The following is a 25,195-nucleotide window of genomic DNA, read 5'->3' as shown; positions in this document are numbered from 1 at the left end:
GTTGTTTTATCCAAATAGAAAATAAATATAATTAGCTTTATACAAATCTGTTGTTAAAATTTGGGTCTTATAATTTTCCACCTGGATTATCTGCCCTCCTCGCCCTTTTTTTTTCCTTACAGAGATCCCAGTGCCTTGTACAATGCCTAACTCATGGCAGATGCTCACTTGGTGTTTGTGGACTTCAAACCACCACCACATTACCTCCCCAACTTTGCTCTTTCCATTGCTGTGTTCTTGCTTTCTTCATATCATTTCTCTTATACTACTTTTTCTTTTTTCAATGAAAAACTTTTATAATCTACTTAAACATAGCAGATGGTCAATGTTTTTTTATTGCGTAAAACTCTGCTGATATTATCTTCCAACTCCTTATGTTGCTGTTTCTTTTGTATCATCATTGTCCTGATGCCCCCTTTCCTTAAAAAAAAAAAATATCCGACAACTCCACTACCATGTAGGAATGTTCCCTTCTTACCCACAACATAGTTCTATTTCTTAATTCTTGAGATCTATAATCAATGTATTCATTTCAGTTAAATCCAACAGACATATAAATTATGTAAGTTGAATGCCACCATGCACCACGCTGTGTTAGGTGCTAGGAGCTTCCAGGGAGTTGACAGTTTATGTTTCTAAAACAATTCTCTTCTCATAGTGATTCTTTTCTATTCTGAAGGAAATAATTTCAAACCATTTTTGTGGCAGGGATGAAATCTGTTGTGTATTTCTCAAGGCGGGGTTTGTGGGGAGAGAGGAGGGCTCTTGGATAATTTAAGGATCCCAGGAACATTGAATGTTATCCTTCCTACCTTTTGGAATATCTCCTCCTTCAAATGACAAGTGCCTGAGGTTCTCTTTTAATTTTAAGTCTAAAGTGATTTAGGTGAGACCATATTTAGCCTCTGAAAGTCTTTTTTTATCAAATAAGGGTATGAGTCAGTCCTCTGAAGCACCAATAGCTCCTTCTTGCTAATAAACATTTTATTGTGTCCCTTGTACCTGCATATTAGAGTTTGCAAAATGAAATTCATAAGCATACGAGGCTATACAGTTATCCAAAGCAGATAGTGGTATCAATGCTCATAGCGGTCCTTACTGCTACCAGCTATAACCAAACACCTACTAGGTCTATAAGAGAGTGACTTATGTCTAAGAATTCTTTCACCAAGTACACAAATCAGGAAGTACTAATTTATTAGTTAGTAAGAGTGTTTGAAATGTCACCCCTGGGGTTAACTTTTAGTTCTCTAATGTTTACACTAGAAAAATTGACCATATTGGAAGGAACCATTACGTTACTCAAGTTTTAATTGAGAGCAGCAATGATGGTTAATACCAGTTAGTACTACTGGTTAAACGAGTAAACCAAAGGTAGGTGTGAGAGAATTGCATTTAATTAGGACCTATCTGAAAAAAAAAATAATTAGGACCTAACTGGTAAATTGGAAATGAGTTAGTAAAAATGAGTAAGTGAAAATTACTTATGCATCTGCTTTTTGTTTTTTATTTAATCAAACTTTTAACATTTTAAAATGCATAAAATCATCAAGAGTTTTCAAAATGATGATATGTGGAAGATAATGGGAAAGCTAGTGAGTTGCTCATATAATTTCTAGATATTAGGATATAGTCATGATAAATAATGAACTTTTAGCATAAATGTAATCTTAGTAAGGACACCCATAATTTAAATCTCAACATCCTCGTACATAGATCACCATGAGCTGGTAGCTAATTAACTTGCCTGAGATATAAGAGCTATACATACAGAAATCAATATCCCTTCAAAGTGGACTATTCATTGTTCCCTTGTATTCATTCTCTTTCTTCCTTTTATTATAATATCCTCAATTTTAGCAAGGCACATGGCTGCCCACCTAGAGATGTACTGTCCTATTCTCTTTTACAACTTGGTGACCAATTATTGACAATGTAGTACAAGCTATGGAGTACAAGTTATGTGGATCACGTAACTTCCTTAAAAGGAAACTGCTCTCTATTTTCTCTCTTACTTCCTATGTACTGGAATGTGGATGTGATGGTGAGTCAGTTTTGGTCATACAGATGAGAACAAGCCCTGGGAGGAAGGCAGCACCATCTTGTCCTGGATAATGTTGTGGAGCAGAGTCTCCAATTCACTCTGGGCTGCCCTCCTACCTCTTTATTGTCACACAAGGGAGAAACTATCTGGTTTGAATAACTATATTTGGGGGCCCCTTGTTTTAGAGCAGCCTAGCCTGAATCCTAATGAAAAAAGTATATTCATTTATATTCAACAGGAAATCCTTTTTCTTTCCATATGGAAGCTTTTTCTAGCAGTTTTTGAAACAACGTTGGGAAGTGGTAGGGTAAGTTTTGGGGAAAAAGAAAATCAGTATTGCACCATGGGATTTTAGAACTTTGGTTTTCTTACTGGGAGAAGATGGCATATTTACATTTTCTCTTCCAGGACCATAATTTCATTCACATTAACAGACATTTATTGAGTGCCTACTTTGTGTAAAACGCTGTAGGAGTCCCTAGGGATACAGAGATGAAACACACATGGTTCCTGTCCTCAAGGAGCTCACAATCTATTAGGGGAGACAGCAGAAATACACAAACAAATGCACTATAATATAGGATGAATATAATAATAGTGATAGAAATGAGGTTCCACGGGAGCATAGAGATAGGAGAGGGTACTTTCATAGCGACATAGAAGGAAGAAATATCTCAGGAAGACTTTAGAGAAGAGATTGCATTTTAGCTGCAAGATTGCATGAAGAATTGGTAGGAGAAGGATGGAAAGCCATGGGATCAGGTTACTGAAGCAGTGGGATCAACTGTTAGGCGAGCTCAGAAAACCCAGAAAATATCCAGACTTTTCTAGAGTATGAGGTAGATGAGAAGTCCTGAGACACAACTCTGGAAAGGTAATAGTAGGTCACATAGTAAAGGTCACATAGTAAAGAAGCCTTGACTATTATACTAAGGAATATTATTTTAAACTGATGGGGAAATAGTGAGGATTATGAGTACTATAATTAAAAACCAATGGTATACTTGAGGATAGTGATTGTCAAACTAGAATCTTCTAGAGGGCTTATTAAAACAGAAGTTTTACTTTCTGAATTTGTGATTCACTATGTCTTCAGTGGGGCTCTAGACATGGCATTTTAAACAACTTTCCAGATGATGCTAATGCTGCCGGTCTGGAGCTGCCACTCTGAAAACCACCGTTTTAGGAAGACGTATCTGATAGGTGTGTGGGGGCAGAGTTGCTGGTAAAGGACTTCAGAGGTAGGATCAGATAAGATTTGGAATGGGTGAGGGGACCAAATTATTGGAGTAGAAGGGGGCATATTTAAATATTTCTGTAGAAGTAAATGGATTAGACTTCAAGATTGTCTGGGTGTAAAAGACAAGCCATAAAGAGAGAGGATCACATTTATTTAACATGAATGATAAAAAGCATGGTAATCCTGTTATCTGAGACTGGGAAGGTGGAAGGAGGAGTTTTGAGTGTGGGAAAATGATTGTGAGTTCAGTTTGGAAAATCTTTGAGGAACCAACAGACTATTCACAGGGAGATGTTCACTGGATGTAATTCATGAGTCGTGGGTTTGAGAAAGACAGAAATCAGAACTAAAGACACAAATTGAAAAGCCACAGGCATGTGATAGGATGGGATGGAATATGGAGGTACAGGAGGTAAGAGTTGAGGACAATGCCACAGAAGGAAGAAAAGGAGACAAAGAATAAAGAGGTGGCTGGAGAACCAGGGGAGTAAAGTATTCTGGAAGTCACGAGATTCAACGAGAAAGAGAGACTTACCTATTTTAACTGATGAGAAATGGGAAAGTAGATAAGGACGGAGGAAGGCCATTATATTTGCCTACTATCAAGTAAAAAAGACCTTTGGGAGATCTGTTTCAGGAGAGCTAGGAGGGGCATACACAGATGGCAGAGGATCAGAAAGTCAATGGAAGGTGAGAGGTGAGCAGGATGAAAGATTGATGAGTAGAGAAACTCAAGTGGGGGAGCCAGGGGGGAGAGGAAGCACACACTTGAGTGGGAAGTAGGGCCAGAGAAGTGTCCGAGAGACTTGAGCAAACTGATAAGGGAGATTAAAGAAAAGTGGGGAGAGAGAGGGGATGGGAGAAAGGGAGGGGGAAAGGAAGAGAGATGGGGGAGAAGAGAAGAGGGAGAGAGAGGAGGGGACACAGTGGGGAAGAGGAATCAGGGGTCAGGAGAAACGTGCAAGATTACAGAAAAAGTTAGAGGGCACAGATTTAAGGCTATAACATGGAAGTAGGGAGGGAGCAAATCCATGTCTTCTCAGCGAAAAGAAGAGATGACCTGTGGAGAGTGAGGATATGGGGAGAAGCTGTGGATGAGAGAGGACAAGAGGTGAGAAACAGTCACTCCAGGTCAGGGGAGGCACTTGTGGCATCAGGTCCCATCTTCAGCCTCCTGGGCCCAGGGTGCAGTCTGGCATGAAGCCACCAAGATCCCAGGGGATACAATTTAATGCTAATTTCCTCAATGGGTGGCCTTGGTGGTAAGCATAGAATTGCCACTTGTATTTGTTTTTCCAAGTGCACAACTGGTAATTTAATGAGGAACATTTTCCAACAAAGTTCTTTAGATAATATATTCCTTCATTGGATCACTCCACCCTGTTAAGTTGCTTGTACTCCCACTTGAATCCTGCTAGAGTGAGGGAATGTGTGCAAGGTTCGGTGGGATTCTTCTCAGAATGGGAGAATGTCCAATCAGAATGGGAGAACGTCCAATGTGCCTATCAGGTAATATAGCAACACATGGACCAAAGGAGATTTAGATTATTTTGTATTTGTTTATATTCCATATTCATAACCAAAGACCTAGGAAAGTGCCAGAGTATTCATTCTAGGTTCTTTTTGGAGAATGAGGAAGCATATTGAATCTTGAACTAAAAAGGACACGTCAGCTGTACTATTTGTGCCTAAAAGGAGTGGGCTATGTAGTCACAGTAAATGATTTTAGCTCAGGTCTGCAAGCAGATGACAGCACACCACTTTTAATTTTTTTATTAATGCTTTATGTAGTCATGCAATTCCTACTAAAATTTGCACGCATATGGAACCATGACCTCAGATTTAATGCCACCCGAGGTTAAGTTGTCAGATATTTGATTTATAAGTAATAAGAAATTCTGCAAATGAAGATTCATTTTGGCATTCTTTAATTGCAGGATTAGCTGAAATGGCTAAAAAAAAAAAGTAGTTACTATTTCACCTTATTATTACTTCTATGAAATTTCTGTCTTCATATGATAATGTTTATTTGAAATCGTGTACCACAAATAAAGCCAGAGGTAGAAAACTGCACGCCAGATAACAAACCTCAGACAAAACAGAACAAATAAACAGAAGGACCACATGAACTTACAAACTTTCCTGAACCAACTGTGTTCAAGAATGAATAAGCTGAACCCCTTTCCTCTGTCCATTCGCGAGGCTGGTAAAGACAATGTCTTTCAGCTTTTTGCAGCCTAAGTATGTTCTCGGCACTTAATTAGCCTTTTAAAAGCTAGCTTAAAGTCTTCATTAAAGCTTGTGTAGAGCAGAGGGTTGATCAGGGAATTAACATAGCCAAGCCACGTCAGAAAATCAGCCACTTCAGAGGACACTGTGTAGATGCTCAGACCTACAATCAGCTCCTTGATGAAAAATGGCAGCCATGACAAAATGAATGCTCCCAAGATCAGTCCTAGGATGCGTGCTGCCTTGCGCTCCCTGGTACTAGAGATTTGCTGACGTTCTCCTGGGTGATCTAGATCATTGTCGAAGGAAGGGATCCTGATCGAGGTGTTGATCTTTTCAAACTCTGTAGTAGGGTCTGAGGTGGAGAAATCAGACACACAGAAAGTCTGTGTAAGCTTACAACTCGCAAAAGAATTTTGGCTATCTGTGCTTCTGTTGCTTAAGTGCCGGCTTGATCCTCTTTTCTGGTACAGGCTCTTGGCTGCATGGTAAATCCGGTAATACAGAATAAGTATCAAAGTCAACGGGATATAAAAGGCTCCAAGTGTGGAGTAAATGGTGTAGATGACATGGTCATGCTGGATGGTGCACTGACTGGGTGGTGGGCTGAGTTGACGGTGGCTCCTCCAGAACAGAGGGGGCATGGAGATGAAGATGGAAATGGTCCAGACGGTGAGGATCATCAGCCCAGCTCTCTTGGTGGTCCTCTTCCTGGCGTATTCAATAGCATTGGTGATGGCCCAGTACCTGTCTAGGGCAATCACACAGAGATGGAGGATGGAGCAGGTGCAGCAGGTCATGTCCACACTCAGCCACACCTCGCAGATGAAGTACCCTAGTTTCCAGCTGTCCATGACAATGTACATGATGCTCAGGGGCATGACGAGCACTGCCACCAGGAGGTCTGTCACAGCCAGGGAACAGATCAGGTAGTTGGCAGGCTGGTGGAGCTTCTTGGTGGTACAGATGGCCATGATCACGGCCAAGTTCAGCAACATGGTCAGGGTGGTGATGATCACCAGAGTCACGGAAATGAGCATCTTCTCAGTGATGGTCTTGGGTCTCACAGCCACATTGGCTTCTGTGGTACAGTTAGTGAGATTCATGTTTACCCTGTTTCAATCTACACTGTGGAGAGGCAGCTGGTTCTTTTCCCTCAGCTGGAAACTACTTAGACTTCAAACCTCTCATTTATAAGAAGACTGTAGTTTCTTCAGCTATGTAGTTTCTTCTGTTCCATTTTATATGGGTAAAGGGAAGTACCACAGCATTTCTTCTGAGGGTTCCTGGAAAATAGTATGCTACTGGTTAATGAATGAAAAAGTCACATTCCCCCCCCCCCCCCCGCAAAATGTTATAGTATTTCAGTACTCATTCTTCTTTACACATTTTTGATATAATTTTCTTTCTTGTCTCTGGGTATGAAGTTCAGTTTTACATTATTCTTCAAAAGACACGTTTTTTAAAAATTTAAGTATAGTTGATCCACAATGTTACCTTAATTTCAAGTATACAACATTGTGATTCACAAGTCTATTCCTTATGCTGTGCTAACCACAAGTGTAGCTACAAAAAAAACACTTTTTAAAAAGTTAAATTTCCAAAGTCTTTCTTGTGAAGATATTACCAACTTGAAAGTCTATTTTTGCCACCTGAATTACTTCCTTATTTATATTTATTAATATATATGCATTTACACATAAAACTTTTTTTTTATTTGGAAACCTACATTTACATTGTATCATATTTAGAAATTCTGGGACATTAAGGAAAAAATTATATTGTTTATAATAAGCAGACTTCAAAACTGTTCTAAAGTTTCATAGCAAATGTTCAATTCCAAAGATATTTTAGTGTCACAATGAAATTGTGCGATTTTGTCTAATTATTTCTGACATTTTACATATCCCACTGTGCATTTCTTTGGAGAAAAGAGAAAAAAGCATACAACATTACTTTGATGTTTATGGCAAATTGTTCTCAGAGTAATACAGTAAATTGACTGTGAGACAGCATCATCACCAAGCTCAAAGAACTCCATATTAAAAAGAATGTGTTTAGTTTGGTTAACATTTGTATTTTTTCAATTTCTTCCTATCTATCTATCTATCTATCTATCTATCTATCTATCTATCATCTACCTATCTATCATCTATCTACCATCTATGATCTGTCTCCTGGATAGCTGTGACTAAACTGGGCAATCAGTGAGATTGTGACATTTATTGGATACCTGGTTGTAAGGAATTTTTTAAAAAAGTACAACAGCCCCCTTTATGTGTAGTTTCGCTTTTGCACTTTGAGTTACCACGGTCTGCAAGCCGATGATCCTCTTTCTGACGAATCATCTGAAAGTCAATAGTAGCCTAACACTACATCACAAAACCTGCGTCATTCACTTTACTTCATCTCATCATGTAGGCATTTGATCCTCTCACATCATCACGAGAAATATGAGTATAGCACAATAAGATATTTTGAGAGAGCATATTCACATAATGTTTATTATAGTGTGATGTTATAATTGTTCTATTTTTTATTAGTTATTGTTGTTAATCTTTTATTTTACCTAACTGATAAACTTTATCCTGGGTTGGTAAGTAGAGGAAAAAACATAGTCCATATATGGGTCGGTACTATCTGCGCTTCAGGCATTCAGTCTTGGAATGCATCTCCTGTGGATAAGGGGGGACTACTGAATGTATATTCATGAAAACAAGACAATAAAAATCCATATAGGAATATTCACACCCCAATGGCTGCTAGTCAGAACATCAATCAAATCCTCTGATTGTCTCTGTGGGATTAGGTCCAGGAAAACTTCAAAGAAAACTGGCATCTTGGCAGTTATAAGAAAGGACATAGATTGATGTGGATTAGGCTTAACAGACATTCTTTAATGAGGGCAGGAGCAGGTGACTCATGTGTGAAATGGAGAGTGAAGTAGGTGGGGAATCAGTGGGTAAACTGGGGACTGGAAGTCAGGGGGCAGGAATAAAAATCTCCAGCCACGGTGAGATCTATCTAGTTCTGGATTTAATTTTTTTCTGCCCATTGGGCAAAAATCAAGACTGGGAGGTGGTTATCATTTTTTCTTAGATATAGAAAGTAAAAGAAAATAATTTCACTAAAGACCAAAAATGGGGCAATTGTTTTTAAGACAGTCTTTATCTTTCTGCAGTGAAATGAGAATCATTCAGCCTGTTTTCATTATGCTTTTACAGCATTTCTGTGGATGTATCCTCTTGAAATTCATGTTTCTCTAATTCTTCCATGGGACTGGCTCCACCAACAATACATTCTTTCTTGTAAATTAAATGTTTTCTTCTTCCTTGGTTATTTTTTCCTTCTTTTATAGTCAGTTTAAACTTGCATTTATATCTGAGACAGGCTGTAACATTGAAAATGTACAGGCTTTGGAATCAGACCCGGGTGGCACCTGAGCCATCTATTAGCTTGGGACAACCTCTCTACATTTCTTCTTGTGACCAACATGTTTATTTCTGTATTTTGACCCCTTTCTCCTTAATTAAATGACATAAAGTTCTTTTTTCCCTGCAAACATGAATCCTAAGTTATGTTTTCTTGTTTTTTTTTAAAAAAGATTTTATTTATTTATTCATGAGAATACACAAAGAAGAGAGAGAGAGGCAGAGACACAGGCAGAGGGAGAAACAGGCTCCATGCAGGGAGGCTGACGTGGGACTCGGTCCAGGGTCTCCAGGATCAGGCCCTGAGCTGAAGGAAGCGCTGAACCGCTGAGCCACCTGGGCTGCCCTTTTCTTGGGTTCTTAAGGTTTGTTGGAAAAGTAGTTCTTTTTTTCTTTTCTTTTCTTTCTTTCTTTTTTTTTTTTTTTTTAAAGCTGGGCATGGAGCACAACATGGGGCTTGAACTCACAGATCAAGACCTGAGCTGAGATCAAGAGTCAGACCAGCTGAGCTACCCAGGTGTCCCAGAAGAGTAGTTATTATTATTTTTAAAGATTTTATTTATTTATTCATGAGAGACACACAGAGAGAGGCAAAGACATAGGCAGAAGGAGATGGAGAAGCAGGCTTCATGAAGGTAGTCCGATGCGGGACTCGATCCCAGGACTCCAGGATCACAACCTGAGCCAAAGGCAGGCCCTCACCTGCTGAGCCACCCAGCCTTCCCCAGAAGAGTAGTTCTAAATAGGTTTTTCCACTCCAGTTAGGGGATTGAGAATATAGAGAGTAGCATGGATAAGAGACAGAAAACTCTAGAAGTTTTAGTTTGATAATAGATAATTAGGAAATGTTATTTTGAAAACATGAAGTAAAAAATAAATCAAAGAGTTCAGCTTCTTCAAGCTTTTAAAAGCTGCTCTATTTATTTGAGCTCTCATACATCCTAATTCTCGTTTCTCTGGTGACATCTATTTTTTCCTTATTTTATCCCTGTGTATTTTTCATTCCTCCCAGCTAACTATACATTTCTGGAGGGTGGAATGTATGTCTTATTCATCTTTTCAACTGCCTCCAGTTAAATTGGCAAAAACATCACTGGTTGGGGCTACACTGTCAGCTCTTAAATGTGACTTCTGGCTTATTTTGTGCCCAAGCCTTTCCAAATAGGAGTTAGGTTTTGTATCTCTGTGCTGTTAGTCACTCCAAATTCCTGCATACATCCAGCTTGCCATCTTTTATCTTTTTTTTCATTTAAGAATATATCTTGAAGTTTGTTCCATAACATCCTGTGGAACGTAATCTTTTGAATAGCTGGGTGCAATGACCTGGGGAGCAATTATAGATTGAACAAGCCTGAGAACTGGGCCCTGGGGCTCTTCCCTAATCACGGGTCAGGAAGAAAAGGAGGAACCAGCAAAGCAGAGGAGAACAGCTATTCAGGTGGAGGGACACGATGAGAGATAATTCCATCCCACAATCAGGTGGACAAAGTGTATGAAGTAAGAGTGATCAGCTGTATAAATGCTGCTAACCTGCTATGGGTGGTGAGGACTTGACCATTCGGCTGGGTAATGTGGATGACACATTCACAAGACCTATTTGATGCAGTGGTGGAGACTGAAGGCTGAATGTGGGGGCGCCGGGGTGGCTCAGCCAGTTAAGTGTCTGCCTTTGCCCCATGTCCTGGGATCCAGTCCTGTATTGGTCTCCCTGCTCCGAGGGAAGTCTGCTTCTCCCCCTCCCTACTGCTCCCCCTGTTTGTGTGCTCTCTCTAGCTCTCTCTCTCAAATAAATAAACAAAATCTTAAAAAAAAAGAAAGCTGAATATAGCGGTTTCAAGAAAGGTTGAGAAGAAAGGAAATAGAGGCATTGAATAAGAACAAGTATTTCAAGAGTATTGCTGAGGGATGCCTGGGTGGTTCAGCTGTTAAGCGTCTGCCTTTGGCTTGGGGCGTGATCCCGGGGTCCTGGGATGGAGTCCCATATCGGGCTCCTTGTGGGGATCCTGCTTCTCCCTCTGCTATGTCTTTGCCTCTCTGTGTGTCTCTCATGAATAAATAAATAAAATCTTTAAAAAAGAAAGAGTATTGCTGGAAAGGGAAGCAAAGAAATAAGGTAGCTGTGGAGGAAGATGTAGGGTCAAGGTTGTTTTCTGTTTAGGGAGAGAGAGATTATCTTTTTAAACTGGACTATTTTCAGTTTTCTTTGCTGCTGCACTCTACATCCTTCATATTGGGGCACAGAGCATTTCTGGAGTGAGTGGAATGTAAAAGAGGAAGCAGGAAAGCAGTCATGGAAGAGGCTGGGAGTCAGTGGGGCTGGGGGCACCAAGGAAATAGAATTCTTTGAACAGTTAAGAGATTACACCGGGGATGTGAAGGGCACAAAAATATAGCCATAATCAGGAAACGATCCAACTTCAATTGTCCTTGGGTTCCTTTACCTTCTTAAGAAACTAGCACATAGTTTTATAATCACTACTGACTCCTTAGGAGGAAGTATGATTTCTAACTAGAACAGTGCTGGTTAAATTGCACCTGAAAATTTAAGTGTCTTTAGCGTTTTGCATAGTGGCAGGGGAGGAGCTGTAACACTTAAAACATGATCTGCAGAACCAGTCCGAACACCAGTATCAACACACCAAACTTTCATTAAGCTATTGCAATGTAAAATTAGCCGCAATAATCATAGATAAAAATGGTCATATCCTATCAGGAGTTAATGCAGATACTTCTTGGGGAGGCTTGTAACTTTTAGTTTTTGCTCTGATTATGACATGGAAAATACCAGTGCAGTCCAAAGCTATTTTTAAATGGTTTTTCATTGAAATCAGAAATAGGAGAGAATCACAATAAACCAAATGGGCCAAAATGTATGCTGCTCTCATTTACTGAGATGCTTCAGAGCCTCTGATTTATACTACTCCAGTTACAGTACACCAGGGATAAGAAAGAGGTCATGAGTACACTCATTTTTATTTATTTATTTATTTATTTATTTATTTATTTATTACACTCATTTTTAATTTCACCATCTTATCTAGCCTTTATTGGTTTTCAATAACTGTTGATAATTTATCACAAATATCCTTTCATCTCTTCTTCGATTGTTTTCATTTTGCCCAAATTTCTTCAAGTAATTTAAAAAATATTTAAAATAGGATCTAAGAAACAAAATAAAACAAAAACACACTCATAAATACATATTACAAACTGGTGGTTGCCAGAGGGGAGAAGAGTAGGAGGATGGGTGGAATAGGTGAAGGGGATTAAGAGGTACAAACTTCCAGGAATAAAATAAAAAAGTCATGGGGATGTGAAGTGCAGCATAGGGAATAGAGTCAATAATGCTGTAATCACAATGTATGGTGATAGATGGTAACTAGACTTACTGTGGTGATCACTTCATAATGTATATAAATGTGGAATCATTATGTTGTACACCTAAAACCAGTATAACACTATAGGCCAACTATACTTTAATAAAAAGAAAGAAAATTTTCAGTATGTATCAGTTTCCCTTTTTTTTTTAAATTTCAGGAGCAGCTGCTTGTCCTCATACTACTAATTTTATCTCTCCAATTGTTCATTAAATTCACTTCCTCAGCTTTCATAAAGAATTGTCTTGGCATGTCTATAGGAAAGAATAGATAGCAGTTTGTTTCTCATTTGGTTTTCATTGGGAGCAAAGGCAGACATAGAGGAGATCCTGGAGTGTGGGGCTCTTTATTTTCTTCTTCTTGCTTATTTGAATTGTGGTTGGGAAATGACATGTGGTTATTATGAGGTTATTCATAATAACAGGAAACATTATCATTATAAAAATCAAACAAAACAGAGTACATAGGGTTTTAGGAGACGTTTACATATTCTGGACATATGTCTTTTGTCAGAATAATGTTTTGTGAACATTTTCTTCTACTTTATGCTTTGCCTTTGTATTTTTTAATGATGTCTTTTGATTCTAATGATGCCTTTGATTTAATGATGTCTTTTGATACGCAAAAGATTTTAATTTTGATGAAGTCTAAGTTATCTACTTTTTTTATGATTAGAGCTTCCTGTGTCTCAAGAAATGACTTTAAGGTCACTAAGATGGGGATCCCTGGGTGGCGCAGCGGTTTGGCGCCTGCCTTTGACCCAGGGCACGATCCTGGAGACCCAGGATCGAATCCCACGTCGGGCTCCCGGTGCATGGAGCCTGTTTCTCCCTCTGCCTCTCTCCCTCTGCCTCTCTGCCTGTGTCTCTGCCTCTCTCTCTCTCTCTCTCTCTGTGACTATCATAAAAAAAAAAAATTTAAGGTCACTAAGATATTTTTCTATATTTTATTTTAGAAGCTTAATACCTTAAGCTTTCATGGTGGAAGAGGTCATCAGGGTGACATGACCACTGAGTGACCTGTGAGCTGGACCCTGACAATCAGAGGCATCTCACCACCTGCCCTCCCCCATCCTTGAAATGTGTGGCTTGGCCTTACATTCCTACAGTGGGAGCTATTTTCAAAGATGCAGCCTTGAGAGAACAATGTGTTGGCGAGACTATCTGGATGGTATGAACTACTGAACCTAGGTTAAGTCTTCTCTATAAACTTCAAAGATTCTGGAGGGTGAGTGTGGAGATCTACTCATCTCATGGCCACTTGTGTAATTTCTCTTGGTTATTAAACCTGCCACTTACCAATCTGGAAGGTCTGTCTCTTAGAGTCTTCTTGCCCTCCATTTGCAATGGCCAATTTCAGATTTCACCTGAGAAATTCCTGAATTTTGTAAACTAACAGTTCATGACCATCTTGAATAAATTTTTGCATTTGGGTATGACATAGATGTTGAGGTTTATCTTTTTCCCCTATGTGGATGTTTGGATATTTCAGCAAATTTTGTAGCAAAGGCTTTATTTCCCCATTGAAATGCTTTGGTGTCTTTGTCAAAAATAAATCAACCGTATATGTCAATTTATTTCTTTGCCCTCTCTTCTCTTCTTTGACCTACCTTTGTGCCAATATAATATTGTCTTTATTACTGCAGCTTTTAAGATCTTGATATCAGGTGGTAGGAGTCCAACTTTGTTCTTTTTTTTAGGCCTGTTTTTGCTATTCCAGGTCCTATGAATTTCTAAATAAATTTTGGAATCAAATGATCAATTTCTACAAAAATCTGCTGGAATTTTAGTTTGCATTATGTATAAATTATAGACTAATTTAAGGAGAATTAAAATTTATAAATATTCTGTGTTCTCCCAGAAAGAAATAGCATTCTCCACTTATTTTGGTATTTCTTTTTTTTTTTTTTAAGATTTTATTTATTTATTCATGAGAGACACAGAGAGAGAGAGAGAGAGGCAGAGACACAGGCAGAGGGAGAAGCAGGCTCCATGCAGGGAGCCCGAAATGGGACTCCATCCCGGGTCTCCAGAATCACGCTCCAGGCTGAAGGCGGCGTCAAACCGCTGAGCCACCTGAGTTGCCCCTATTTTGGTATTTCTTAGTTTCTCTCAGTAATATTTGTAATTTTCAGTGTAGAGGTTTTGCACATATTTCTTTAAATTTATCCCTATGTGTTCTTAAATTTAATTTTTAAATTTGAGTATAGTTGACATGCAATATTACATTAGTTTCAGGTATACAATGTAGTGATTTAACCAGTTTATATATTTTGCTATGCTCACTACAAGTGTCACTACCATCTGTCACCATACAATGCTATTACAATATCATTGACTGTATTCCTTATACTGTGGCCTTTATTCCCATAACTTATTCATTTCATAACTGGAAGCTTGCATCTCTCACTCATTCATTCATTCTTTCCATCCCATGCACCCACCTTCCCTCTAGAAATCATCAGTTTATTCTCTGTATTTATAGGTCTGATTCTGCTTTTTTTTTTTAAAGATTTTAAAAATTTATTTATGACAGACAGACACACACACACACACACACAGAAAGAGAGAGAGAGAGAGAGAGAGGCAGAGACACAGGCAGAGGGAGAAGCAGGCTCCATGCAGGGAGCCCGACGTGGGACTCGATCTGGGGTCTCCAGGATCATACCCCGGGCTGAAGGCAGCGCTAAACTGCTGGGTCACTGGCGCTGCCCTGATTCTGCTTTTTGTTTATTCATTTGTTTTGTTTTTTAGATTCTGTGTATGAGTGAAATCATATGGGGTTTGTCTTTCTCAGTCTGACTTATTTTACTTAGCATAATACCCTTTAGGTCTATGCATGTTGTCACAAATGGCAAAAATGGCCAAACAAACAAAACCTCAGTCTTTTTGTGACTGTGTAATATTCCATTATGTGTGTGCTTGTGTGTGTGTATCTATATCTATACTACATCTTTTTTATGTGTTCATAAAACCAGTGGATACCAGTGGATACTTGGGCTGCTTCTAGATCTTAGCTATTATAAATAATGCTGTTAATAAACATAGGGGTGCATAAATTGGTAGTGTTTCTGTAAAATAATAATGAAGTAGCAGAAAGAGGAATATCCATATGTATTCTAATATTTTTGTAAATTGTATTTGTATTTCAATTTCCATTTTTATTGCTTGTTTAGAGAAATACAATGTATTTTTGGATATTGGTTTTGAATCTGTGATCTTGCTAAGGACTTACCAATCCTAGTAGATTATTTTGTAGATTCTTGTGATTTTTCTGTGAAAACAATAACCTCATTTGCAAAAAGAGATAGTTTTAATTCTTTTCCAACTTAATTGCTTTTATTGCTTTGTCTTGTCATGTCATTCTGACTACAACTATAGTAAAATGGTGAATAGAAGTGGTGAGAGCAGACATTCTTATCTTCTTCCCAATATCAGATGGAGGAAATGGTCATCATTCACCATTAATACATTAGCTATAAGTTTCTCTCAGATCTCATTTATTAGAGGAAATTTTCTTCTATTCCTAAATCTCTGATAGTTTTTATAATAAATGGGTATTTAATGTTATAAAATGTTTACTGAGATAGTTTTATGATATCTTTTCTTTATTCTGTTAATGTGGTGAATCACAGTAATTCATTTTTTTTTAGTAATTCATTTTTGGATATTAAACCCATCTTGTAGTCTTGGAAAAGCTTCAGTTAGTTATGATGTTTTTTAAAAATACATATTGCTGAGTTTGATTTGCTAATATTTTGTTAAGGAGTTTTGCATTTTTGTTTGGGAGAGATATTTGTCTGAAAATGTCTTGTATTGATTTGCAAGTTTTAGTATCAAGACTATGCTGGCTTTAAAAAATGAGTTTAAAAATTTTCTAAAAAAAATAAAAATTTTCTGAAGGGGTTTGAGAAATATCAATATAATTTCCTTTGCAAATATTTGATGGAATGAACCTGCAGATCCCTTTGGAACTCAAATTTTCCTCATGGGGAAGTCTTTTCTAAGCTAGATTTATTTATTTATTTATTTATTTATTTATTTATTTATTTATTTATGAAAGAGAAAGAGAGAGTAAGAGCAGAGGCATGGAGTGGGACAGGACAGGGATAGAAGTAGAGGGAAAGGGAGACAGAGTCTTAAGCAGACTCTGCACTGAGTGCAGAGCCCAATGCAGGTTGATTTCATGACCCTGAGATCACAAGTTGAGCTTCAACCAAGAAGAATCAGATGCTTAAACAACTGCACCACCTAGATATCCCTTGTGGGGAGATTTTTAACTATAAATTCAATTTCTTTACTATCCTTAAATAAATAAAAACCCCTCATCAACAACAACACCAAAACACTATATGTTGGGCTTTTTAGGACTTCTATTTTTTTTTCTTGTTTACTTTTGCTAATTTATGTCCTTTAAGGGATTTGTCCATTTATCTAAGTTGTCAAATTCATAGTCATATAATTAGTTATAATATTCCTTTCATATCTTTTAAATGTCTATAATATCTATGTTACACTCATTCTTGATACTGATAATTTTATTTTTTTCCTCTTGATCAGTCTAGGTAAGTATTTTTAAATTTTATTAATCTTGGGATCCCTGGGTGGCACAGCGGTTTGGCGCCTGCCTTTGGCCCAGGGCGCAATCCTGGAGACCTGGGATCGAATCCCACGTCGGGCTCCCGGTGCATGGAGCCTGCTTCTCCCTCTGCCTGTGTCTCTGCCTCTCTCTCTCTCTCTGTGTGACTATCATAAATAAAGAAAAAATTTTATAAAAAAAAAATTTTATTAATCTTTACAAAGAACCAGCTTCTGAATGACTTGATTTCCTATATTACCTATTCTTTATTTAAATACTTTCAGCCTTTATATTTATTATTTCCTTCCTTTACTTACTTGGGCTTAACTCACTCTTCTTTTCTAGTCTCTTAATGTAGAAGCTAAGATAGTTGATTTAAAACTTTTCGCCACCGGGGATCCTGGGTGGTACAGTGGTTTAGTGCATGCCTTTGGCCCAGAGCGTGATCCTGGAGACCCGGGATCGAATCCCACTTTGGGCTCCCAGTGCGTGGAGCCTCTGCCTGTGTCTCTGACTATCATAAATAAAAAAATTTAAAAAAATAAAACTTTTCACAACCAACATAAGCATTTAGAATTATAAACTTTGCTATTAGCACTATTTTAGCTGCATCCTACAAAAATACAAATGTATTTTCATTATTATTCAGTCAGAAATATTTTCTGATTCCTTCATGGTTTCTTAGTTGATTTATGCAACATTTAGGAGTGCATTTCTTTTTTTTTCTTTCTTTTTTTAAAAAATATTTTATTTATTTATTCATGAGACACACACACACACACACACACACACACACACACACACACACACAGAGACACAGGCAGAGGGAGAAGCAGGCTCCATGCAGGGAGCCTGACGTGGGACTCGATCTCGGGTCTCCAGGATCAGGCCCTGGGCCGAAGGTGGCGCTAAACCGCTGAGCCACCCAGGCTGCCCTAGGAGTGCATTTTTTAACTACAAAAATATTTAACGATTTCATGTATTCTTTTTCATCATACTCAGGCTCACAAAACAGAGTCTGTATGATTTCAATCATTTGAAATGTATTAAGACTTGTTTTGTGGCTCCATTTGTAGTCTACATTGGTGATGTTATATGTTATGTTTAAAGAGAATGTACTTTCTATGATTGTTCCATGTAACTTGCTTGACAGTATTGTTCAAATTTCCTATACCTTTACCAATGCTTTCAGTGTATTATACTTGCTCTCAATCTCCATCCACCAGTGGATGGGGGAAGTATCCTGGGAGGCAGGAGGTCTCTGAATGATCAGGTGGGGCAAAATATATTCCTTTCCCTTTTTTTTTTAAATTCCTTTCCCTTTTTGACTTGCATTAGATGGTGATACAAATGAGAAACAGCATTTTATTGTGTAAAGCCACTGATGTTTTGGGCTTTATCAGTTAAGGGAACTAATTATTTACCTTAAGTAACACATCCTTGGGTGATTTAATTTTTGGATGCTTGGTTTTACATTTTACAAATTATATCGACTTTACATATTTATAGAAAAAATGAAATGAGATAGCATTTGGCAAAGTGCTGGCACATTTCCTGACACCTAAGAGGTACTCAATAAACATTTGTTCAGTCTATTGTTTGCTGAGCATGGTCATATGTAGATAGACTAATGGATTTGTTATCTTCATATTGAACTAAGAGGTATTTACTGTGTTTGTGTCCTTGAATATTTAATCCAGCCCTTTAAAATATATTCTTCAGCTGGGATGCCTGGGTAACTCGGTCAGTTGAGTGTCAGACTTTTGATCTCAGGGTCTTGGGATGGAGACCCTGCATCAGACTCTCTGCTCAGAAGGGATTCTGCTTGTCTACCTCTCCTTATGCCCCTCCCCCAGCTTGTGCATGTTCTCTCTCTTTCTCTCTCTCTCTGAAATAAATATTTAAAAATAAATAAAATGTATTCTTCAGCAATAAAAGTGATGAAACAAAATGTAAGTCTTATATATATTGATCAAAATATTATTCTTTAGTCAATCTCCCTCACATAGTTCCTTTTTAAACATTCATAGTTGAATTTGACTTTAGGGTCTGTTTTTAAGAAAATTCATACCACATGTATTATAAGTTATGCTCATGCCTTTCTTGCATCTTTTGGAAACACAATTATATGTTTCTATCCAAAGATGAAGAGAAAAAGAGCAAGGTAGTTTTCCCCATCTACATAAAGTTGATGTGGAAAGCAGACTTATGCCTTTTTTAACCCATTAAGTCACTTCCTTCATTCAGTCATTTTTAATATTTAAAATCAGTTAACATATAGTGTATTATTAGTTTCAGAGGTAGAGTTTAGTGATTCATCGGTTTCATATAATACTCAGTGCTCATTACATCATGTGCCCCTCTTAAGGCCCATCACGCAGTTACCTCATCCTTCCACCCAGCTCTCCTTTAGCAACCTTCAGTTTGTCTTCTATAGTTAGGAGTCTCTTATAGTTTGCCTCCCTCTCTGTTTTCATCTTATTTTATTTTTCCCTCCTTTCCTCTATGTTCATCTGTTTTGTTTCTTAAATTCCACATATGGATTAAATCATATGATAATTATCTTTCTGATTGACTTATTTCGCTAAGTGTCATACCCTCTAGTTCTATCCATGTCGTTGCAAATGTAAGATTTCATTTTTTATACCCGAATAATATTACATTGTATATATACATCACATCTTATTTAGTTATTCATTTATTGTTGGACCCCAATGTTAATTGCATCAATGCCCAGAATAGCCAAAATATGGAAAGAGTCTAGATGTCCATTCATGTATTTACAGTCATTTTGAAGGGATTATTATTTAGAAGACAAATCCAACAAGGTGTCAAAAGCAAGAGATGGGATTTAGTTGGGATTTGGAAGGGGTGACGCTGGTTGGAGAGTCTGGATTAGAGCTGAAACCTTCAGGGTTGAAAGCAGAGAGTAGAAAAGGATGTAATTTAGAGAACTGGTTGGCAAGAAGGAGATACGATTTATTGGCAAAATGGTTTTACTACTTTAGAAACGATAATATAAATGTCAGACATTATTATAAAATCCTAGATAACATAAAAGAGAATTTAGAGAATTTTTCAAATTTGAAGGGTTTGTCTAAAACTTATGTTTTTAATTTGAGTCTTTTACACCATTAAACAGACTCTATTGGATAGTCAGCACACTTATGTTTCTTCGAAATCTGGTTAGTTTATTGGTTTGGGCTTTTACCTTATTACTTTTGCTGACCTATAAAGGAGAGCCTCAATTTTTGTCATGTTCAGAATATATTCTGCTTCTCAGATCACTACACAATACTCAGGTCACTCAGTGAAGAACAAACATTGCTTTTCCTTTTATTGTACAGTGTGCTCTTGTTACTCCCGGCTTTTGAACTCAGTTAGCTTCCCCAAGCCTTCTTTAACTGTGCTTCTGGGAATAGGCAATGCGCTAGCTATCAAACTCTGTCATGCCCCAGGCAGGAGCATACAGCGAGATAAATTTGTATCATCTATTTTTTAAAATAAACTTTTTATTTTGTTATAATTTTAAATTTATAGAGAAGTTGCGAAGATAGCACAGAGAGAATGCCCATCACCCAGTTTTACCCATTGTTAACAACTTTTTTTAAAAACGATTTTTATTTATTTATTCATGAGAGAGGCAGAGACATAGGCAGAGGGAGAAGCAGGCTCCTCACAGGGAGCCCGATGCAGGACTCGATCCCAGAACCCTGGGATCACACCCTGAGCCAAAGACAGACGCTCAACTGCTGAGCCACCCAGGTGTCCCCCCATTATTAACATCTTACATTATGGAGCACATTTATCAAAACTAAGAAAGCAATATATTCATCACTATTAACTAAACTCCAGACCTTATTTGGACTTAGCCATTTTTTCCATTAATACCTTCCATCAGTTTCATTGCAGGATGCCACACCGTAGTTGGTCATATTTTCCCAGTCTCCTCTGCTCTGTGAAAATTTCTCACTGTGCTTGTTTTTCATGATCTCAATGGTCTTGGGGAGTACTGGCCAAGTATTTTGTAGAATGTCTCCTCATCTTAGTTTGTCTGATATTCTTCTCATGATTTTTCTGAGGTTATGGGACTTGGAAAGAATACCATGGAGTTGAAGTGCCCTTCTTGAATATAGATAATAGTGAAAGGGAATGGAGGGGAGGGGAGAAGAAATGGGTGGGAAATGTCAGAAGGGGAGACAGAACATGAGAGACTCCTAACTCTGGGAAACTAACTGGGGGTGGTGGAAGGGGAGGAGGGCGGGGGGTGGGGGTGACTGGGTGGCGGGCACTGAGGGGGGCACTTGACAGGATGAGCACTGGGTGTTATTCTGTATGTTGGCAAATTGAACACCAATAAAAAATAAATTTATTATTAAAAAAAATGAAGTGCCCTTCTCATTACCTTACGTCAGAGTACATCAAATCCATGTGATATCACTGGTGATGTTAACCTTCATCACTTGGTTGAGGCAGCTTTTGCCAGGACTCTCCACTGCAAAGGGACTATTTTTCCCTTTCCTTGCTCTATTTTTTGGAAGTGAGTCATTAAATATAGCCTATCTTCAAGGATAGGGAATTAAGTTCCACCTCCTGGAGGGGGGAATATGTATATATATTATTTGGAATTCTTCTGTAAGATTGTCTCTCCTCTACCACTTATTTACTTATTCAATAATTTATATTTATACTTATACATCTATACATTTATGATTAAGTCCCAAGGAAGCAGTAGCCTCTAGGTTTGGGAAAATTACCTTTATAAAAGTGCTGTTGTGGGCACCTGGATGGCTCAGTCGATTAAATATCTGCCTTCAGCTCAGGTAATGATCCCAGGGTCCTGGGATTGAGTCCTGCATAAGGCTCCCTGCTCTGTAGGGAGCCTGCTTCTCCCTCTCCCTCTGCCTGCCACTCTCCCTGCTTGTGTTCTCTTTCTCTGTGTCAAATAAATAAATAAAATCTTTTTAAAAAAGCACTGTTGATGCTTATTTACATTATTTGTTTATCAATATGGACTCATGAATATTTATTTTATTCTTTGGGTTATAATCGAATACTGCACTATTTATTTTTTTGCTTAAATTGTTCCAGGTTTAGCTATCAAGAACTCTTTCAGTTGGCGGTTGTTGCATCATCTCTTTTATCACATTGTTTTCCTTTGTGTAGAATGGATTGGCTACACCTCTTTGAAAGGTGTGGGGGAAAAACAATCTGCTCTGTGAGGTATAGATAAGGTTTTAGTCAATAGAGAGTCTCTATTGCCAGCAAATAAAGCCTTTTAATATGAAGGACACCTGTAGAATTGTTATTTACTTTTCAGCTGAGAATAATAAAAATGAACTTTATGAAGTGCCTGTCATTTAAGTGAGCTGGTGCTCGAGGTTATATTAGCATATTTAAAAAAAATGAAATGACTTTTTTTTGACCCAGCTTTAATGATACCACTGAAGTACTCAACTTCTCAGAGAAGATCTGGGCTCCTTCCTATGCTGTGCATACATTTTTTTCTTTTGACTCTTCTGCACTGCAACGTGCCTTTGTGGCAGACCCAAGGGAATGAAGATTTAAGCTAAGTGCAGAGCTAAGGCTTCCTACTGGGCTTCCACTTGGGGAGGCATTGCTAGCTCATGCCACTTGGCTCTGCTCCAATTAGTTCCAAAGGCATTTGCAGGTACCTTTTTTGAGGGGAGCTCAATCCACTTCAAGGTGAGAAATAAGAGATAGTGAGTTGTAATGAAATGGAGGGGTCAAGAGCAGAGACTTCCTTGAATGCATCTGAGATCTAATGATGATTGGTTGTGTGGTCCTGAAAAAGACATTCTATTCTGGTGGGTCTCAGTTTCCCTATTTGTATAATTAGGGCTTCATTATTTCTGAGCATCTTTCAGATCTAAAATCCAATGATTTTTATGCTACAATTTCATGGTGGTTGGAAGAAGAGTATGTGCACATATTTACAATTCAGTTCCAAGAGTGAAGTAACCTCTAGTTTCAGGGAAATTATATATAAAAATGTACTGTTGATGCCTAATAAAATGCCAGTTTCCTGACATTTATGTAGCACTATTATTTTTCAAATTTACTTTCACTTTAATTTTCTTGTTTCAACATTTTCTGCTCATAACTTTGGACACATGATCTTTCTATCAAACATACACATTTATCTATACACTTTGACTCTCATGTTGATATTTAGTTATCTCCCTCTGTTCTTTGCTGGTTTTCTCCCAGTTTGTCACTTGTTATGAGTGATGTGTGATCTCTCACATTTATGCAAGTCTTGGGATTGCCTTTGTTCCAGACTATTTTAAGGATATTTGCATAAAGAATAATCATGAAAGGTAGAGATTAGGAAAGAGAGGCATGCTTATTGTCTAGTATGATAAAGATAATGCCTCTTTTTGGGGTAATGATTAGGATGCTTACTGCCCCTTATGAAATATTTGGGTTCCTAAAGCTTAGTCTGCAACCTGTAATGCATTCACTGAATGTGCAAGTCATTTGATCCCTTTTGCATCACTATGTGAGTTTGGGCTTGGGAAACTGGTACAAGAAAATGCTAATACTCTGGCTATTGCTACTGCTATAATAAAGTCCTTACTCTTTGACTCAGGAATCTCTTGTCTTCTGATGGCTTCCACGAAACTGTGGCATGCTTATTTGTTAGCTTACAAGTAGGATAAAATTTCAGATTTTGACAGTTCTTTGTAGTGTATTTTCCATTGTGAACTTTTAGTTGGTTGTGTACAATCACTAGTTTGGGGAGTTTGTCCTCTTGATTCATACTTACCTTGAACTTGATGTGGTATCATAGAAAGAGCTGAGAACTTGGATTCCCAGAGAAATGGATTTAAGTGTACATTGGGTCACTTTCCAGTTTTATAATGTTGGCAAGTTACTTAATATTTCCAAGCTTCCTTCTCTTTTTAGTGAGATCACCCACTTCACAAGGTTACTGTGTAGGTAGAATAAGATTCTATATACCTGGGCTATACAATATGGCAGCTACAGATGACCATTTAAGTTAAAATTAAATTAAAAATCAGTTCCTTGGTTATAACATTTTTCAGATGCTCGATAGGGGGCTTTGTTATGTTTCTTTTTACTTTGATGAACCCACTTAGTTGCTATGCTATTATCAGCAAAAGTCCTTCTAGAATATAGTTAATTAGATTTCACTATTTTCCTGCAAAGTGTTGAAAGAGTCTATAGGGATTAGCAGCACTAATCAGAATTTGAAAGAGCACTGATATCTCTGTAAATATTATAGGATTATAATATTTATTTTTTTCTTCTTAAACTGATACATGTGAGGTACTTCAAATGTAATAGGAAAGGCAAATAGTTTCACCTCATATAAACACCAACCCATGGGTCCTGACTAATGGGGTGCTGGCTGAGGAGTTCATAGGTGGTGTCTAGACTCAGCAGAAGAGAGCTATTATTGATTTGTGATGGATCACTAGCAGCTAGCCTAGATTGATATCTGAAAAGCTAAGATTTTTTATTATCCTAGAAATAAAAAAGAAATCATTATCCTTCTAAACGGCAGTAAAAGTCTTAAGACCATTGTCTTGATTCAATCTAATTTCAATTCCAGTTCTGCTTATAGGAAAACAAATTCTTCCAATCACTATGCTTATGAATTGAAGCTCTTATCAGAAAACCAATAGAATTGTGACCCTTTATGCACTTGTTTATTGTTTATAAGAATCATAGCAAGGAAGTGATATGTTTCTTCCCTTCTCTATAACAGCACAAATAACAGCAGTAGTTGTTACAGAATACACCCATGTAAAATATAAAATCCAGCCTGGAAGGTGATGTAAGTCTATTCTCACTAGGAAGTTAAAGACTCTGAGTTGTTTCTCACAAAATACAGTCAAATTTATTCATGTTCTGCAATTTGAGCTAGTTAATAAGCAGTAAGTAAGCACTTTATGGCCCAGCACTTATTAATTATGTGTCTATATTTAGTGGAAAGTAAACTAACAAGAAGCTCCATATTGGGATACCTGTTGAATGAAGACTGACAAAAAATATAAGTACTAGAATAATATAATAAATGTTCCTGAGTCTGATACTCAGTAAAGCAAAATAGTAGCGCTTTCGGCACAACTGGCAACTAAGTCTATGAACAAAAGATGTCTTAATCCTGTTCTACAATATAATGAGTACCTGTTGAGTAATAGAAATACCCCAAATTCAGAAGGAGTCCAACTTTAAATATGCTATTGTGAGATGAAGTATAATTACAATTTTTGTCTTTTTTTGTTGTTTATTCCATCCCTTAACT

The 25,195-nt window shown here is 37.6% G+C and overlaps 1 protein-coding gene across 2 annotated transcripts in view; it reads right to left on the bottom strand.

Annotated features, from left to right (window-relative positions):
- Nucleotides 1-1,487: 1,487 nt before the first annotated feature.
- The window catches only part of HTR1E (5-hydroxytryptamine receptor 1E), an 80,875-nt gene continuing 57,167 nt past the window's right edge, over nt 1,488-25,195 (bottom strand). For both annotated transcript variants that reach the window (XM_025983855.2, XM_025983856.2), the window contains one exon: nt 1,488-6,799. In XM_025983855.2, coding sequence (XP_025839640.1) covers nt 5,522-6,619 — 1,098 coding nt within the window. In that variant the 5' untranslated portion in view covers nt 6,620-6,799 and the 3' untranslated portion in view covers nt 1,488-5,521. The remainder of the gene's footprint in view (nt 6,800-25,195) is intronic.

The sequence above is a fragment of the Vulpes vulpes genome, chromosome 1, assembly GCF_048418805.1.
Source record: "Vulpes vulpes isolate BD-2025 chromosome 1, VulVul3, whole genome shotgun sequence".
Taxonomy (NCBI): domain Eukaryota; kingdom Metazoa; phylum Chordata; class Mammalia; order Carnivora; family Canidae; genus Vulpes; species Vulpes vulpes.
This window is presented reverse-complemented; position numbering and strand designations above follow the sequence as displayed.